Consider the following 20,318-nt stretch of genomic DNA (forward strand, 5'->3'; position numbering starts at 1 on the left):
CCTGTCTTTCTGGCCAAAGGTTGAGGAAAAGGGACCCTGCGTGCTGAAGAGTGGGAGGAATCCCTGTTTTGTTTTGTTTTCGACCTTTGTTCTCTGCTACCCTGCCCCATGGCCAGACCCGAAGTGACAGCAGTGGGGCACGCACCTAAAATCCTGAGAGAAAATCCAGCCTTCTGGAGAGAGGAACCTATTATTATATAAAGACTGTGGAGAGAAACCCTCTTTTTTCCTGTCTCTTTTTCTTTCTTTTGCTGCTTTCCCTCTGGCAGGGTCCCCAGTTTCACAAAACTATGAAACAGTATAGTTGGTTAAAACTCTGAGAGACCCAAACTTTATAGTCAGAGGAACCAGGAAAAGGGGCCTCTGGGAACAGGAGAGTGTGGAAGAAACCTTGGAGGGGAGAGAGCTGGAAAAGGGGATCCCCATTTCTGTGTCTGAACCAACTATAGGCATCAGATACACCCAAAGAACCATAGCAAAGGCTTTGGGACTAAACCACAATATGTATCATGGCCCAGGTCCCAGGCCAATCCCTGAATGGCTCATGGGAGGGGCAAACCCAGACAGCGTAACAAAGGCTTCTGAAGCTGAATTGGCATTAGAACTGCCCCCTAAAGAAGGTAAGGCAGGTAAAGGTGGACACTTTTGAAATGAGTGGAAAGATAGAAATTATCAGAAGAGAAATATAAACTATAAAAAAGAATAAAATAGAAATTTTAGAACTGAAAAATATAATATCCAAAATAAAAATTTCACTGGATGAGCTCAAAAGCAAAATGACCATGACACAGGAAAGAATCAATGAACGTTAAGTAGACCAATGGAAATTATGCTGAATAATGGAGAGAAGAACCACTGTAAGAAATGAGCAATGCCTTGAGGACTTTTAGAACAATGTCATAGGCTCTAACATTTGTGTCACTGGAATCCCTGAATGACAGGAGAGAGAGCTTGTTTCACAAAAAATATTTGATGAAATAATGCCAACATCCCATTTTCATGAAAAACATAGATTTATGTATTTAAGAAGCTCAAAACCTCAACAGGATAAACCAAAAGAAAGTCATACCTAAATATGTCATAATCAAGCTGCTGAAAACTGGAGGTGAAGGAAGAGTCTTGAAAGCAGCCAAATTAAAAATGACACATTGTATATAGAGGAACAATGATTCGAATGACTGTTGATCTCTCATCAGAACTGTGCATGCCAGAGACAGTGAAACGTCCTTAACACTATAAAAACCAAAACCAAACCCAAACGAAAAACTCACTATCAGCCCAGAATTCTGTATTCAGTAAATAAATCCTTCAGGAATGAAGGTGAAATAAAGACACTTTTAGATGAAGGAAAACTGAAAAGGTTTGTTGCCAGCCAACCTGCTTTAAATGAATTGCTAAAAAAGTTCCTCAGGCTGAAGGGAAATGTTACCAAAGGGACTTCAGACTTCAGGAATGAGAGAAGAGCAACTGAAATGATAAAATATCTGAGTAAATGCAATAGACTATTTTTTACCTCTTAAGTTCTTCAAAATACATATTAGTCTTTCAAGCAAGCATTATGACATTGACTAGGGGGCTGTTTGTTAATGTACATAAATGTAATACACAAGACAGCTATAAATGGTGTGGATGAAGGGACCCATGTGGTTGTGAGGCTTCTACATTTTACTTGAAGTCGTAAAAATGTTAACTCAAAGCGGACCATGAAAAGTTAGATATATACTATAATCCATAGAGCAAAAAAAAGATAAAGAAATATAACCAAAAGGACAATAGCTAAATGAAATACTAAAATAAATGTTCAAACAGCCAAAGGAGGCAGGAAATGGGAAACAGAAGGACAAGAGACAAAAGACACATCAGGAAAATAATAAAAGGGTAGACTAAATCCAGCCATATCCACAAATACATTAAATGTAAGTGGCCTAACCCCACCATTAAAAAATATACATTAACAGATTAAATTAACAAACAAGGCCTAACTATATGCTTTCTACAAGGAACCGGCTTTGAATATAATGACCCAGAGAGATTAAAAATAAAAGGATGCAAAAAGATATACCATTCAAACATTAAAGAAAGCTGGAGTGGTTATTTTAACACCAGAGAAATTATACCTTAGAACAAGGAAAATTACCATGGATAAAGAGGGATACTACACTTGGTAAAAGGTTTGGTTCACCGAGAATACATAGAAATGCTAAATCTGTATGCTCCTAACAACAGAGCTCCTAAATACACAATGCAGTTACTGATAGAACTGAAAAGAGAAGAATAGATAAATCCATAATTAGAGACTTCAGCACTACCCTCTTAGTAATTGATGGAACAAGTAGATCAAAAATCAACAAAGATGTGGAAAACTTGAACAATATTACCAACTGACATGTCCTAATGGGCATTTACAGAACAGTCTACCCCACAACAGCAAAATACACATTTGTTTTTCAAGTGCGCATGGAGACTTCTCCAAGACAGACCATATTCTGGGCCATAAAACAAACCTTAACAAATTTAAAAGACTTAAAATCCTGCAAATTATATTCTTTGACCATAATATGATTAAACTAGAAATTGCTGTAGATATTGGGAAAAATCTCCGAATATTTAGCAATTAAACGTACTTCTGAATAACCCATGAGTCCAAGAAGTCTCAAGGGAAATTAAATATTTTTTAACTGAATGAAAATGAAAATGTAATACAGGCATACCTTGTTGTATTGTGCTTTGCCTTATTGTGCTTCACAGATAACTGCGTTTTTTACAAGACCCTGCCCAGCAAAAAGACTATGACTCATTGAAGGCTAAGATGATAGTTCACATTTTTTGTAATAAAGTATCTTTTAATTAAAGAAAGTACATTTTTTAGACTTAATGCTATTATCGTACACTTAGACTATAGTGTAAACGTAACTTATATGCACTGGGAAACCAAAAAATTCATGTGACTTGCTTTATTGCAATATTGCCTTTATCGTGGTGGTCTGGAACTGAACCTGCAGTATTTCTGAGGTAGGCCTGTGTATTAAAACGTGTGGGATGCAGCCCAAACAGTGCCTAGAGAAAAATGTATGGCATTAAAGGCTTATATTAGAAAAGAAGAAAGGTCTCAAATCAATCTAAGCTTTCATCTTAAGAAACGGACCAGTTCCTTTAGAGAAATAACTACCAAAACTCATTCAAAAAGAAACAGAGAACTTGAATTTTCCTACATGTATTAAAGATGTCAAATCTGTGGTTAAAAACCTTCCAAAATAGAAAATTCCAGGTACAGATCCTTTCACTGGTTTGAATTCTATCAAACATTTAAGAGAGAAATAGTAGCAATTCTGCACAGTCTTTTTCAGAAAATAGAAGAGGTGAGAATACTTCCAAACTCACTTAATGAGACCAGCATTACTCTCATATGAGAAGCAGATAAAGATATTACAACAAGAAAATTACAGACCAATATCCCTTATGAACATAGAGGTAAAAATTCCTCAACAATATAGTAGCAAAGTGAATCCAGCAATAATCTAAGGACATTATCACTGAGTAGGGTTATCCCAGGAATGCAGGGCTGCTTCAAAATTCAAAAATTAGTCAATGCATTCTACTATGTTAACGGTAAAGAAAAAAAAACACACAAGCATCTCAAAAGGGATGGAAAAAGCGTTTGACAAAATTCATTATCCATTCATGATTTAAAAAGTAGAATGTCTTAGCACTCAGGAATAGAAAGATCTTAACCTGAAAGAGGAGGTCTACAAAAAATTTACAGCTGACATCATACTGGTGGTGAAGGACTGAATGTTTTCCACCTGAGATCAGGAACAAGGCCAGGTCTTGTGGCTCTTATCATTCATATTCAGCATCGTACAGGATGTCCTAGCCAGTGTGGTAAGGCAAAGGAAAGCAATAAAAGACATATAGATTGCAAAGGAATAAAGAAAGCCAATTCTTATTTGCCAACTACATCATTGTTTGCAAAATACCGTGGCCTCTAAAAAAAAACTCCTAGAACTAATAAATGAATTTAGCAAGGTCACTATACAATAATCAGTTATATTTCTATGCTATATCAATAAAGCAATTGTAAGAAAAAAAGTAACATTTACAATGCACCAAAAAAAGAAATATATATAATTCGAACAAAACGTGTGCAAGTTCTGTATGCCGAAAACAATATATATCATATTTGTGCATTGGAAGATTCAATATAGTTAATTCTCCCCAAAGTGATCTGTAGATTCAATGTTCTCCCAATCAAATTCCCAGCAGGATTTTTAAAAATAGATATTGACAAGATGATTCTAAAATTTTTATGGAAAGGCATATTAGATTAGGGCCCACCCTAATGACCTTATCTTAACTAATTACATCTGCAACAACCGTATTTCCAAACAAGGTCACATTCTGAGGTGCTAGGGGTTAGGACTTCAACCTATAAATTTGAGGGGACACACAGTTCAGCCCATAACATGGATATAGTTATTTTAAATCTTCACAGTGATGCATGTACTTAGAAGTGACTATAAAAATGTGAAAATAGCAGAACAGCCAGCAGAAAGGGATCCATTTTTTCCCTAGTCTTATGGCTGTCCTCTGAGGGTGACCGATTTCTTGTCTCTGAGGATGGATCTGGTAAAGGCTGTGTTTAGCAATGTCCCTCCAGCACAAGGCCTTGGCAAGTGCAGAAGTTGCGCCGCTTTCTCAAGCACAGTGAGAAAAGGTCAGTGCTGGTAACGTTTTGTGTTTAATTGCCTTCTTATCTGGACCCTTGTTTTGCCCCTAAAGGCAAGTAGGAACAGGGGCTGATTTAGGTAAGCCACCAGTATTTTCAGCAGTTCTTGTGGGAGAGAATTAACTTCCTACTGCTAGGGGTGACTAATAAGAGCAGAAGATTGCCCGCCCCGAAGTACCCAAGGCTGCCATGTTGCCATCCATTACAGCACGAACGCTGAGGCAGGTGTGGATTACGTTGCGGGGTGTTGAAAATACCATCTCCTGGAGACTTGCTGTTGTTGAAGGGTTGACAGCATTTTAAAATTGTATTTAAAGGCCAGATCATTCCTTTTGCTCATTCTGAGATGAGGATATGGTGGGGCAGTTATCCTGGTGTATTGAGAGCCCAGAGGGAACAAATCAGCCCCTGCTCCCATCCTAGCCCTCTTTCAAGGGATGCTGAGATCTGCATCGTTCTTCTGCATAATGTCACCTGCAGAGGGCTTATATTCCATGGCACTTGTCTTTTTATGTACTACAGATGTCCCTCAGTATCTGCAGGGGATTGGGTCCAGGACCCCCCCAAAGATAACCCGAACTGGCGGATGCTCAAGTCCTTTAGTCGGCCCTCCGTATCCGTGGGTTCCACGTCTGTGGATTCAGCCAACCTTGGATTATGCGATTGATTGAATCCCCAGATGCAGAACCCAGGGATATGGAGGGCCGACTGTATTTGTCTGTAGAAGTACCATACTCAGAAATGAAGAAGAAGGGAAGTAAAACTGTCTGTCACTCAAAGGCAACCCTTGCTGATTTTTAGTGTATTTCTTCACAGTTTAGTCTATGTTTATTTGGTTGTGAATAAATTATAATACATTTTATGTGATAAACTCTGTAAATATTTTAATTGCTGCATAATTATCTTGTGAATGTGCTAATATTGGCTTAACTAGGATCCTGTTATTGAAGGTTTGGTGTGTGCTCAACATTTTTGCTCTTTTTACTGCCATTTTTTAAAGAGAAGCACATCCCTCTGTGACCCTAAGCTAGGTTGCAGGATCTCACGTGGTGATGTTGGACATCAGCCTGGTTTTTGGAAGATTAGTTTATTAACCTCCCTTCAGTACTTCTGGTTGTCTGTGATCTTGTAGCAAGATACTTATTCAGTGACTCTTGTCTCGAATGATTGAGCTGGTTAGACAGGTGTACTCCGGGATTGTTTAAACCCAAATTGTGTATAGTCAAAGCAACCAAATTATCTTTGAAAGGAACAAAAGACTATGATCTTTCCGACATGTGAGACCACACCAAGGAACAAGATTGGGGGCAGCAACAGTTTGGCTGAGTCCATATCTCATTTGCATGGTAACATTTTCACCCAGCCTGCATTGTGGCTGTTGAATCGCTATTTTTCATCTTGGTCTGCTATAATACCAGCTCTTCTAAGAGCCGGCTAATGCTGTTTTTCCATATAGAAGAAAAATGTGGTTTAGAATAAGGACAACTGGAGCTCTTTACTGGAGACAATAAGCCTTTATTTCCCGTATCTCATTAGGATGTTTCAGGGGAGAGTGGTGAGCACCGAGTCAGGGGCTGCATTTTCTACTGATGTATGTGCTGTTCTAGAATTAATTGAGTCTGGACGCAGGGCCTCATTTTCTTGGACGCCTGTCAGGTAATTGTGCTTCTCGTGTACGTCTGAATTGCTTTCCAGATGGTATGTTGTGAAGGCTTTATCTTTAATATGATTAATCAGAAGCAGAGGACCTCCGTATGTTTGCTCGAAGGCTTGCATGCAAAGCCCCCTGGCCCTTGCTGTGCGGATGGTTAACTCTCTGCTGGTCACACTCCTCCTGGGGCTTATCTGGGGAAGTGGACCTTGGGTTGAAAGAACATTTTATAGGGTTCTGGATAAAAGCCCTGGAAGGGGAAAAAGGCCTAGAGCGTATCCTTAGGGAAACATCAAGACTATTTATTATACAAAAATAGGACACAATCCATGTGTTCCAAAGGGGAAGAGCTGGATTATGTCTGTTGGGCCAGGAAATATTATGTAGTCATTAAAGTGATACTATGGAGAGTTTCTACTGCTTAAAACACGGTGCTGTGTTTATAGTGAGGTCTCAGCCATGTGAAGGAGATGTGTAGAAAAGAGAATGGAAAGAAGTATACCACAGAATTAACAGTGGTTTTGTGTGGGTGGAACAGCTATGAGTGGGGTGTCCGTTCTTCTCTGTATTGTCTATTAAAATACACAGCAAAATGGACTGTAATGGAAGTAATGTGCCCTCTGAAGCAGTCACCTCCTGAGTACAAAAGATCTGCCCCCATCAGTGTAACAAATGATGCGCCAGATTATTCCTGAGTCCAGCTCCCTCCCAAGGCAGGGAGTGAAGCTCTCACACCCTCCCACAGGGCAGCTGTCCCACATAACAGTTGTAGTCTCAGGAGGAGGGTGCACTGAAGTAATTGCAGATCTTCTACGAGATGTTGCCTGTGAGCTGGCAGAGCCTTGCTGCCCAGGAAGGTGGGGCCTGGGGCTGTGTGAGCCCCTCCCTTCAGGCACTGAAGGGCTTTCTGAAAAAGCTGCTTGTAAACTGAGGTGGTGTAACTGGAATCTTTTATCATCAGGCTGCAAACTCGTTTGATGCAAAGACAATGTGTTAGTGCCTTGCACTTTCAAATGCACCTTGATTGAACTAAATGGGATTTTAGAAACTCAGGAGAACTGTTTCTTTTAAAGAGCCACTCCATTCCACCTATGTCTTTGCCCACCTTTCCTTCTCACCTCCCCTTTGACCTCATTGTACCGTCTGGTCTGGGAAGTGTCTGTTGTTCTCTGAATAGCCCTTGTGTGCCCAGACCACTGACCCTTGTCCTGTTGGCAGGGAGTAGAGGTGACCCAGGACCTGGATCTTGGAAAACGGCAGAGAGCTCACTCCCTGCCTCCAGGGATAGGGGGAGAAGGCATGGAACATGGTGGGCCTGGGCATCTAGGGAAGGGTCTTATATTTCTTGGCAAGGAAGTTGAATCTGTTCTGTAGGCACTGGGAAGTCCCCAGAGTCCCTCCAGCATCTATTTAGGGCACAATTTCAAGTGCAGTCCTAGGGCCTCTGACATCAGAACCACCTGCAGCTCTAGGCAAGGCTTTTGGCCCAACTACTCGAAATCCTGGGCCCATGAACTTGCACACTCCCAGGTGGGTCTTGTGCCCTCCAAAGTGAGTGAACCACTACATTAGAGGGAGCAACTCGTGGCTTTCCCCAAGACCTCCCCACTTTCTGCAGTCCCAGGCTGGATGCACTCATATCCCACTGCGGAGATGCACATTATGTCCATAGCCAAGGTCACTGTCACCTGACAGTAGTCACTCCCATCCACTTGTATTGGCAGAGTTCCTGTTCCCCATCTAAGACATACACCTAATAAGGCATTTTCTCCCTTCATATTTCATTTAAAACCTTCCTCAACTCCCTGTATGTAGTAGAGAATACAAACATTCATGGAGTTGAGGCCTGCATGGGTTACTCTCCTCTTTAACCTACTTCAAGCCCTGCAGGCAGGTGCTATCATTTCCAGTTTCCCAAGTGGGGAAGGCCGTCCCTCCATTAAATATCTTGCCCAGGGCCTAACAGTAAATGGAGGTCTGAATTTAAGCCAGGACCTTCTGTCTTCATCTTTAATAGGAGGGCTCTTTCTCTTATACCAAAAGTGCCCCTGTAGGTTAAATGTAATTCTGAAGACCCTTAAAAGATGCAGCTGCCTTCCTAGGCAGCCACCGTGGGTCCCTTTCCATTTGTATCCATGGGAAATGGAACCAGATCAGAAGGCCTGCTCTGTCAAACTCTAGAAAAGCCAACAACCAGCATTGTATTCAATGGTGAAAACTTTCTAGTCTATACCATGTCCAGTGACAGTACCACGCTATTTTTATTACTATGGCTTTAAAGTATATTTAGATACTTGGTAAGGCAAATTCTCCCTCATTATTCTCATTTTTAGATCTTCCCAGCTATGTTCATGTTTATTCTTCCATTTTCATGTGTTTATTCTTCCAAATGATCTTAAGGATTACGGGGTCAGTTTCCCCAATATTCCACTGAGATTTTGCCTGGGATAGCCTTAAATTATAGATCACTTGGGTTACTTATTAATCAGAACGGATCAGAACAGTTCCATGTTAATGTATCTTGGTGTATGCTTTAGTCCTTGAGTCTTATATTAGCCTAGAGAGTGTTTTATATAGGTGTGGACATGCATATGTTTATGTACAGATTTTATCTCCCAAATGACACAGAATTTCAAGTTAAGATAGTAAGAGGTACTGTATACCTGGGTTTGTTCTTTGACAAGGATGTGAGTACCTGCATGTCCATGGCCCAGTGTCAGGCCCCAGGGAGATACAGAGATGCTGTACAGATGGTGCCACTCCCCAAGGAATGGGAGCTATGTGCTCATGTGTAAGTACTGCCAGGCCCATTTGCCTTCTACCATCCTAGCTCTCAGGTGTAGGAATCTGGTCACACATTAGCCCTTGCATTTAATATATGCTTTTGAGGGACCACTTTGGGAAATGCTGTTACTTAGAAATTGTCTCCAAAAGAGTGTGGTTGCCAACTTCCTTCTATCACTCCTGCAACATGTGGCATGTCCCTTGTGGTTGGGTATTCTATGAATGTAAGAAATCTGTTGTAAAATGATGAATGGCTGTCATCCCATTACTGGGTATCTATCCTAAGAACCTGAAATCAGAAATCCCAAGAGTCCCTTGCACCCCTATGTTCATCGCAGCATTATTTACAATAGCCAAGACGTGGAACCAACCTACATGCCCAGAAACTGATGATTGGATAAAGAAGATATGGTATATATACACAATGGAATACTACTCAGCCATAAAAAAAGACAAAATTGGCCCATTCACAGCAACGTGGATGGACCTCGAGGGTATTATGTTAAGCGAAATAAGCCAGTCAGAGAAAGACGAACTCTATATGACTCCACTCATAGGTGGAAGTTAGTATATTGACAAGGAGATCTGATTGGTGGTTACCAGGGAAAAGGGGGGGTGGGGGGAGGGCACAAAGGGGGAAGTGGTGTACCCACAACATGACTAACAAAAATGTACAACTGAAATCTCACAAGGTTGTAATCTATCATAACATTAATTAAAAAAAAAAAAGAAAAAAAAATGATGAATGGCTGTGAGGGAGCTCAGTGCTCTTGATGATCCTCTGGTCACCTATATTTTAGTGAGCACTGAATACCTGCTCTCTACCTGAGAACGAATCTCTGGATTTGTCCTGTCAGTTTCAGGCTTTGGGGATGGGGTGACTGTGAGGATGTTCAGACCCTACAGGGTTCATCTCAGTGATGATATTCCTGGGGTGAGACGTCTTTCTAGTGTTTGGGCCGCTCTGGGGAAGCATTATGAACCCTTCAGCATCTAGCATTGCTACCAAAACATGGCCATTCATGAGCCCCTTGCGAGAGGAAACTTCCTTGGAGGGAATTCACATGTTGGAAGCATGTGGCTCAGTCAGTAATTGTGCTCACATTCTGAGTGTCTGGACTGGATGAAATAATTATCTCCTTCATTCTTTTGGGAATATTCATAATGCTGTGACCGTGGCCATCTGGTAAACTCAATAAGCAAGATGTGTTTGGGACACCACTACAAGCAAAATGCTGTGCTGGGTGCTCTGGGGGATACAAAATGCAAAACGTCTTTAGTATGTCACTTTCCTGGGGACACAAGGTGGAAGTAGAGCCTGCGCAGGGACTGTCTCCATTCTCTGTTCCCATCTGACTCCAGATGCCATCCCTTCTGCTGCCTAGATACGCACTGAGTTGCCTCTCCCTCATTTCCACTGTTTTAGTTTAAGCTCTTATTTCTTTTCTTCTTGTTTTAATTGTGGCAAAATATACATAACATAAAATTTACCATTTGAACCATTTTTAAGTATACAGGCTCTCAAATCTTAACTGTACTACTGGAATAAGTCTTAAAATAAATTAACTATGGTACAAACCAGAAAAAAGGCATGTGTCATGTAGAAGTATAATTTAAAGAATAAACCAAACATTTGGGTAACCACTTGGCTTAAGGAATAGAACATTAACCAAACTCTGAATGCCCTATATGCCCTTTTCCTGGGTTTAGGTCCTTGCTTTCCTCTGGGGGACTAGAACAGTTCACTGGTCCCCCCTCCTCCCGGCATGTGTCCCCCAGGATCTCCTCCATGCTGGGCCCGGAGAGATGGAGCTAAAAGATATTTCCTGTGTGTCCTGTGCCTACTGAAAATTGCCCAGTGACTCTGCATGGTTTGTGGTATAAAATGCAGAGTCCTGGGCAGTGGGGTGTGGGACGTCCCCGGTTTGACCCACAGGATCTTTGCCGTGCCCCCTGGGACCATGACCCATAGCCCACAAGCGGCAGCAGCATCCTTTGCCCCCTCCTGTGTGTGCCTCTTCTCTCCATGGCCAGGCAGTGCTGTCCTCCCTCTGGTGTGTCCCGTCCTGAGCCCTCGCCTCATCGTGCCTGTGAGGCTGGGGCTCATGTTCAGCTTCTCTGTATGGTGTTCCGCCTAGACAGTTTCTGGAAAATTCGGTCACTCAGTGAGTGCTGATTGGTTTGGAGTGAGAAGGAGGGAGAGGCTTCTGTGCACTTGGGAGGGTGGGACAAGCTCCTAGGGGAGGGGGCCTTGGGATCGTTTCTGAGGAGCAGTGGAATAGATCTGGGTGATGTAGTGTATCTCCTCACTGGTCTTCATCATGTCTTCTGAATAAAAGCTTCTCTTTTTCTTTTTGAGAGCAAATAACCTGGTCTTCTGACTATTTGTCTTGCTCCCCTGGGCTACCTAAACTGAGTGAGCATTTTCAAGAAGTCATGAATGAGCCTATGAGTTTCCAGGAAAGAAGCAGGCGTCCTGGTGAACTGTTGCTATCTCCTCTCTGCCTCCTTTTCCTCTAACCCCGTGTGTCCTCCTTTCTCTTTGGCACGGGCACCCATTGTTCCTGACAATTGAGTCGGCTGGGTTGGGGATGTCACATTATTTGAATAGATGTGTGTTAACATTGCTCTGGAAAAACATGGTGGTGAAACGCTCCAGCGAGTCTCACCACTGACAGCCGGTGGCGGCATGATTCTTGCGTTGACTGTGGGGTTCTGACTGTTCTTTCCACTGTTCCTCCCCACAGTGGCTGCCTCCTGGTGACAATGGCTGCGTGAGCATCCGCCATGGCCAACCGGAAGCGTCAGAGTACTGTGAGCAGCATGCTGGACCACAGGGCAAGGCCGGGACCTGTGCCCCAGGGCCAAGAGCCGGAGAGTGAGGATGTGGAGCTGCCCCTGGAGGAGTATGTGCCCAAGGGCCTGGAGCTGGCTACCTTGCGGCCGGAGAGCCCCTTGCCTGCGGAGCAGGGGTGCCATGACCACAGTCCTGATGGGGACTCCAGCTCCGATTATGTGAACAACACCTCTGAGGAGGAGGATTATGATGAGGGCCTCCCCGAGGAGGAGGAGGGTATCACCTACTACATCCGCTATTGCCCCGAGGATGACAGCTATCTGGAGGGCATGGACTGCAACGGGGAGGGGTACCTGGCTCATGGCACGCGACACCTGGAGACGGATGAGTGTCAGGAGGCGGTGGAGGAGTGGACGGACTCGGCAGGCCCACACCCACATGGCCATGGGGACGAAGGCAGCCCAGACTACCGGGACAGCCACCTCCCCATCCCGGAGGATGAGGCTTCTGTCCTGGAGACCCAGGACCAGGAAGAAGGTGTTCACTACTGTCCCAGTGAAGAGGGCTACCAGGATTACTACCCCACAGAGGCCAATGGGAACGCTGGCAGCACTTCCCCCTATCGCCCGAGGCGTGGGGATGGGGACCTGGAGGACCAGGAGGAGGACATCGACCAGATCGTGGCTGAGATCAAGATGAGTTTGAGTATGACCAGCATCACCAGTGCGGGCGAGGCCAGCCCTGAGCACGGGCTGGTGCGAGGGCCTGAGCCGGGGCCCGGGGACTCCACAGAGGCCTGCCTGCCTGGCGAGGCCAGCCATGGCCCCAGCAGACATGAGGGAAGGCCCAAGTCGCTAAACCTCCCTTCTGAGACAAAGCACCCTGGAGACCCCCAGAGAGGTTTCAAGACCAAGACCAGGACTCCAGAGGAGAGGCCAAAGTGGCCCCAAGAGGAGGTAGGGCTCTGTCCCCAGGGAAGGGGGTGGAGGGACCCAGAGAACAAATGATGTTCTGGTGTAACCCCCAGTTCAGAATGCATGCTTACTGCTTTATTTGTTCAGTTATGTGGCACGCGTGGATGTTCTGGCCACTCAAGTTCACCCCTGAGATGTATTAGTAAACGCCAGCAAAGTCTCGCTGAGAGCTGAGTGGCAAGCAGTGCTCCCAGAAGAGCCCCCCCACACACTCAGAAGAGCTGGAGTCCCTAGCCTGCTCACTCTGGATCTGCTCATGGGGGGGTTGGACCGTGTGACTGTCGCCCCCTGCCCCCAGGTGGTTTCTTCAGGCCTGAAGGACATTGGCAAGGGTGCGGGGGTGCTGGCCAGTGCATGCTGCTGTGGCCAGTGGTTGGGGAAGCCCAGTGGAGAGGGGCAGTGACCTGAGTGCATTCGCAGGCGCCACTGTGTCTGGGTGACACTTCTCTGAAAGCCCTGGGGGCCTTTCCATGATGGGCAATGAAGTGTAAATAACCATTTTGAAAATAATTATTTGAAGGTTTGACAAAGCCTTGGAGAAGAAATTCATGCTAATAAGGCCAGTGGATTTAAGCGTAACTATATTTTCTTTTAACTATAGCAAAGTAAGCATGTATTCTAATAAACACATTTGAAAAGCTGCCTTTCAAAAAAATGTCACTGAGTTTATCAAGAAGATGAGATTATGAGACTTGTGAAAAGAAACTTCTCTTTGGCCAATTGTGTGGACAAATGAGAATGAACTGCTTTCGTGTTTTTTTAAAGTCTTAATTAGTATTTCTTTTTCAGAAGAGTTCTGCGTTTAAAATGTATATAAAATATATATATAGTATGAGCTTGCGTTTGGGAAATGTCATATTGACTCAGTTAGATTTCCAGAACTGACATTTGATGGCTTGTGTTCTTTTTGAAGATTATTAAGTGGAAGTTGATTTCCCTTTCAGGGTGCCCCTGTCGTTTACGGCAATTCAGCATGCACCGGGAGCTTTGGGTTGTTGCACTAGTGGATGTTGGAGGAGCTCCCCTCAAGAGCAGGCGGCTCTGGGCCCAAGGTCTGGGCTTTGGGCCAAAACGCCATCATCCCTCTGCAGTCTTGGCAGAGCTGGACCCATCCCCTGACAGTGACGCCGGCGCCGCTGCTGGGATTGATGTGGGCTGCACAGGGCAGGTGGCATACTGCATCTGTTGTATCAGACGACTTCCCTGACAAAGTTCTTGTCAAGAGAAAGTTATTGTTAGAGCATCGTAGGGCCTGGGCAAGACCTGATGTTTTGCTGTTTTTGGGCTTCGCTTGAACCAGATGCGAATTTGAGTGAAAACTGCAGACCTTTGGGTTGGGGGGCTGGGCATGAGTGAATGGGACTGAGTGAATGGGCAGTGGTTTCAAAGGGCAGATGGAGGTGGGGAACATCCTGAGCCATTGTTAAGGACCCAGGAGGAGGTCCGTTCTTCAGAGAAGTGGCATTGAATGGAAGGAGTCACCTCTCCCCCTAAATAGTGTCTCTTTGAAGCATGTGCTCTTATCTAAGAGGGTGGAAAAGCTCATTTAAGCTGGTTACTTATTGCATAGCTTTTTGGATATTATTCACTCATTCATTTGCAAATCCCTTCCATCAAGGGGAGAGTCTGACAGTTCCCAGCTCAGGGCCTAGGAGGGCCACTGATGAAAATGACCTGAGTGGCCCATTCCAGATGAGGAACTCTTTGAAATTTGGCCAAAAAGAGCCACTAGTGATAGGAGTCATGTTGAAAGCAAGACTGTGTGAAGAACAAGGTACACTGGGAAATTTGATGATGGCTTGCTTCCAGTCAAAATCTGCCTTCCTAACTCCCTTGGGGACTGCCGTACAAGAGGAGCCAACAACAGCCTGGCCTCACACAGGTGCAAAGGGTGCCCATGAGTCCCGCCTGGGCCTTTCTGTTCCTGGTGCTGTCTGCACAGTCAGTGTAGCACAGTCTAGAGTTAAGGCTGTTGTCAAAAGCAAACAGTCTGCAGGAGAGATGGCTGATATTGGCCACATAGATGCTTTCAACTCTCGCTTTTTGAGAGAGTTGCTGGTCCATGGCCTAGCAGCATTGGCACCACCAGGGAGCCCACCCCAGAACTGCAGAATCAAGTTTGCATGTCAGTAAGATGCCATGTTCATCTTTGAGAAGCCATGCTCTGGAAGACTTCTGTTGGAGGAAAAATTGCATCACAGCCCTCTCCTCTCTTCTAATTTTAAAGCTCGGAAAGTTATGTCCTGAGTACTTTTGAGAGTACGATATAGCATTTTGTTTAGTCATTGCGTGGATCACAATATTACAATAGAATTAGAAATGGGAATACGGAAAAAATATTCTTCTTGGTCCCCACCACCCTCACAGGTGAGCTCTGCCTGTTTCTCTGTGTTCGTTTTCAGACTCTAGCACTGAGCATAAACAAGGTATGTAGCTATCGTTGTAGTCCAGGTGTGATTTTGCCATCCAGCTTTTAAAATCTGACATATTATAAACGTTTCTCTGTGTTGCCATATAATTTTCATGGTTATTTTTACTGACCGTTTGAATGTTCCATTCAGGCGATGTGCCTTATAATTTATTTGTTATTTGTACAGACCCTGCCATTGAGCGCGTAGGTTGTGGATGACATTTTCTCTTATACATAGACTGGCCCAGACATCTTTGTACAGGTCATGTTTCCCTTCTTTTGGTTTAGTACCCGAGGATAAATCCCCAGGCTGTCCATAAATGTTGACCGTCTCTCAATGATTATCTTGTCTGATTGTTTCTCTTCTTCTGTTAATGTTTGATTCGTGTCTTTTATCTTTTGGAGTCTTGATGCTTTTCCATTTCCTAGGAGCACTTTGTATACTAGAGATGTTACTTTTTGCTGCAATGTTTTCTTTTGAATTTCACTTATATCATTTCCATTGTCTCTAGCATTTTTAAGACATTGATGACTAATTCTGTCACCTTTCCACCTCCTTTAGGTACAGAGAGATTTAATTGAATGCTTCTTTCTTCCCAAACTGGGGTGGGTAACTATCACAGAGGGCATTGCTTTAGTCTGGCCAGTAGGAAAAATAAGTAACTGTGTGTGATGGGAAATGGAATATGTGCCCTTTGGAATGCTCCAGTGCTGTAGGATGCCATGTATTTTGCAAAGGCTCCAGCTTGCAGGTAGACCTGCCACCTGTGCTGCTCTGATGAGAGCAAGAGGTCCACATCGGGGGAAGGACAGGATGTGAGAGAATCCAAAGGAGATGGACTCAAATTGAGGGATGTGGTCATGGGGAACAGAGGAGATCTGTGTGTGAGTGATTTTTAGTAAAAAAAAAAAAAAAAAGTTATTTCAAAAGAATGCATGTTTATTTGAGGAAAATTTGGAAAATATAGGCAAAAATATTTTGCCATGTGACATTGGAGAGTTCCATCATCCAGAGTTTTCAAGTCTAAGAGGCAGACTACCTGTCAGGATTTCCCAAAGTGTCCTCTTAGGGGTGTTTTGTAAATAGTTGATCCTCATTATTCATGAATTCTGTATTTGCCAATTTGCCTGCTCACTCACGTTTATTTATAACCCTAAAGCACTGTTCGTGGCGCTTTGCGGTCATTTGAGGACATGTGCAGAGGTGAAAAATTTGAGTCCCCCAGTGTGCACGTTCCCAGCTGAATTTGCACAAGGAGACACTCTGCCTTCATATTTCAGCTCTCATATTGTGGACAAGTGTCCTCTTCATGGTCTATTTAGCGCCATGTTTTTTGCATTTTTGTGTTTTTTACTGGGGATAAAGTGACCCCCAGGCGCAGTGCTGGAGTACTGCCTAGTGTTTCCAAGTACAAGAAGGCTGCGATGGGCCTTAGGGAGAAAACACGTTGTGTGAGATAAGCCTCGTTCAGTCCTGAGTTATAGTCTGTTGGCCATGAGTTCAGTGTTAATGAGTCAACAATACGATTCATCCAGAAAAAGGAAGAGGAAATTTGCCGATCTGTATATGAGGCTTCTCTGGAAAGGAACATCTGTAGTGTGTGATGAAGTGATGGAAAAGTGGCTAAATTTGTGGATTTGTGAGGTGACCATCAATAAAAAAAGTGTAGTGGATGGCATTGTTACGACACTGAAAGCCAACAGAATTTATGGTCTTGTTATCCATGGTCAGGAAAATGTTAAACTCTTCTCAGCTAGGCTTTTATTATAAAGAAATACTGTATATAATTAATTATTTGTAAGCAGCACATATTAAATAAAGTGTGTTTAAATAGAAACACACATAATACTAGGTTATGTATTGATTGGTTGATGAAAATGTGGTGGCCAGAGGCTCACGGGAGTCAAGGGTCCTGGCTCTGTGTTTCCCCTGGGAGCGGTGGTCCGGTATTCACGCACTGGGTGTTCATGGTAACTTTACAGACTGTAACTGCTGCAGCCAGTGAGAACTGACTGTGTTTGGTTGGCAGACAAGTTTGAGAAACTTTGCTGCCAGGCTTTCCCCTGCTCAGAGATTCGTATGTGCTTGCGCACGGGCTGCACGAAGTCTCAGACTCCCTGCAGCAGACGCTTCCAGCCCTACTCGGCCAGTGTTTCCCAAACATTCTCGATCCTCAAGCCCTTTTGTCTCCATGCAAGGCCTATCAGGAAAATACCGACCAAAGTTGCACATCCTGGGAGGCTGAGAGCCAACATAGGACTTCCCAAGACCTCTCCCTTTATGGCTCAATCCCAGGATGATTCAGTATCAACTCCAAATGATGACAATGGGAAAGTTGTCACCTTTGTCACCATTGGGACGCTTGACTTCTGAGGATTCAATGTTTCTTCTTTTGCCAGTTGAGGAAAGTCCCTGGGTGAAGGTGGAGATGATGGTGGTGTTGGTGGTGACTGCCAGCACTGTGCTGTGCGCGTGCTCTCTGTGAATCCTAGGGCAGTTTGAAGAGGTAGAGACTTGGGTTCTTCCCATTTACAGACGAGGCAGTTGAGACTTCCCTGGGATAAGTGCCACACCCATGGGTACAGCTTAAGGAAGTAAACAGTCTGTGTTACGCTGAAACTCATGCCTCTCACTGACATCCCGTGTAGCCCTCAGAGGGCCCCTGGAAGAGAGAATGCTGAGTTCTGTGGCCAGTGGAATCTGCCTGCTGGTGGATGCGTTAACAGGGGTGAATTGGACACTTTTCCTACTGGACAGCAGCGGTCTCTTTTACTCTGTCGTCTATTTACTTGGTATTTCAAGGGCTTGACATGCTCTGTTGTTCACATTGTTTGTGTCATGGCACCAGTGAGGTGACCAGGGGACACGAGGCGTCCACTGTAATGTCATGCTGATGTCCTTACTTCACGAGGGCTCAGCCCACACATCAAATAAGTCAAGTAGAGATTATTCATGGGGTATTTTTCTTAATTCTATTGAGCTTTGTTGACATGAAGTAGTGAATTTTTACATGCAGTGATTGAAGAAAATGTAAGTTGCATCCAGCCAGGTTCGTATTAAATATCCAGATTGAACTGGCATTTCTGCACCTACCTTTGTGGTCCTCTGCCATTTGGCAGCGAGGCAGTGACTGTGGAGGGCGGACCCCAGCTGGGCTGGTCCCACAGCTCCAGGGATGAGCTTTGGGGACCTGGCAAGTCATTAGTGCACCTCCCTTGAAGAGGGGTGTGCTGGTCAGTGCTTTCCATGCGGCTGGTCCTGCAGGCTCCCGGTGGTGGGGGGCACTGTAAGAGCGTGTTTGTCTGGCATCAGAGGTCGTGGTTCCGTAGGTCTGTGGCAGGGATGGCAGGTTCTTGTGGTCTCTGGCTGGTCTGTTGTACATCTGGGTTTGGCAAGGGTTGGACGGATTCTTGTGGAGCCTTTCCACCTTTTCATGTGTTACCTTTTGACGTCTATTGTGAGATAAGGTACTCTAAAAATATCTGTTCTCTGCCTGAAATTGTCCTTTAAGAGACTTATTCCTTTGGGCCTTGGAGATTGCTAGGGCTGCAGGCATTCCTGGTCCCTCTCTTTGCACCCTGTGGGTGGGCGCAGGGCAGGACTCCAGTGATTGGCAGGTTGAAGACGTCTGATTTACATGACTGATGTGCAAATTGCTCCACACACTGGGATGGCAAAACAAATGTATGTTTTGATTACTTGGGATTTTCATGACTTCTGTTTATCATTGGCCCAGACAGTGCTTTCTAGAAAGAGCCCTCTGATGATAGAAAGAAACATCAATGCATCTTAGCCAACTTAATACAACAATTAAAGTGAGGCGGCATGCAGGGCCCCAGGGGCACATTGCATGTTGGAGTGTTTACCTTTGCTCTTCTAGAGATGCTTTTGCTGTGACTTGGCATTCTCTTAGCCTTGCTTTGTGAAGGACCTTTCGAGAGATTGTGGTAGGAATGCTGGTGCCAAATAGGGAGAGAGGATGCTAGGTGGGGCAGGGCAGTGGTGCCTGTGAGCACTCGCTCTATCCTGGTGCCTCTCCCACGTGCCCTGTGCACCGGCAGAGGCAAGTATGAGCACCGGCTCTACATGGAGGATACCAAGCTCTGAGAGGCCCTGAGAGAGGAGTGTCCTGGGGTTGTTGGTGCCCAGGTGCCCTCCATCAGCATACCATGGGCAGCAGGGGCACAAGGGTACTGGTGCTTGCACTGTGCACAGAAGGGAGAGGTCTGTCAGGGACCTGGCCCACAGGTGGGATGGAGCTGGAGAAGGAGCCTGCAGGCAGGCAGTGAGGGCAGGGTTTGTGGGGGCACAGGGGCATGGCCCGGTCAGGGGAAGGTCCTCATCCACCCCTGGGCCTGCATGGAGTGCAGCTGGGCTCTTTCTCCCCACAGCCCTGCCCCCAATGCTGCAGCTTCGCCCCCGCCCCCCCCCCCCCAGCCCGCCCACCTATGGCATCAGACCCCACCTTCCTGTTGCACAGGGGGAGGCTGCTGCACAGGAGGGTGCCCAAGGGGGCTCCTGTGCCCTTCCCCAGCCTCCTCCCCTCCCAGTGCTATGACGAGGGCACTGCACCGGCTGTTACTAATTCCCAGAACTGCCCTGAAAAAAGCGAAATCCAGGCTGGTATGGCCTTGGCATTGTCAGCCCCTTTCTTGATCTGCCTGAGCTTCCAAACTTGATATTTCTCTGGGCCCGTTTGCCGAGTCAGCGCAACAGCCCTACTTGCTCTTCGTGAAGCCTCTTGACAACATATGACCAGGGATGGCTGTTATTGTCACAGAGCAGTTTCTTGAGCAGGAGTCTGGGATTGCTTCAGTGCCTTCAAAATCTAGTTAAAGCCAGGGTTTCTGAAACACTGTTTTTTTTTTTTTTTAAGATTGGCACCTGGGCTAACAACTGTTGCCAATCTTTTTTTTTTTAAGGATTGGCACCTGAGCTAACAATTGATGCCAATCTTTTTTTTTTTTTTTTTCCT

The 20,318-nt window shown here is 44.9% G+C and overlaps 1 protein-coding gene across 5 annotated transcripts in view; it reads left to right on the forward strand.

Annotated features, from left to right (window-relative positions):
* APBA2 (amyloid beta precursor protein binding family A member 2) overlaps positions 1-20,318 on the forward strand; it is a 233,727-nt gene that overhangs the window by 158,405 nt on the left and 55,004 nt on the right. For all 5 annotated transcript variants that reach the window (XM_046650735.1, XM_046650728.1, XM_046650742.1 and 2 more), the window contains one exon: positions 11,909-12,914. In XM_046650735.1, the coding sequence (XP_046506691.1) occupies positions 11,949-12,914 (966 nt within the window). In that variant the 5' untranslated portion in view covers positions 11,909-11,948. The remainder of the gene's footprint in view (positions 1-11,908; positions 12,915-20,318) is intronic.

This window comes from Equus quagga, chromosome 2 (genome assembly GCF_021613505.1).
Source record: "Equus quagga isolate Etosha38 chromosome 2, UCLA_HA_Equagga_1.0, whole genome shotgun sequence".
Lineage (NCBI taxonomy): Eukaryota > Metazoa > Chordata > Mammalia > Perissodactyla > Equidae > Equus > Equus quagga.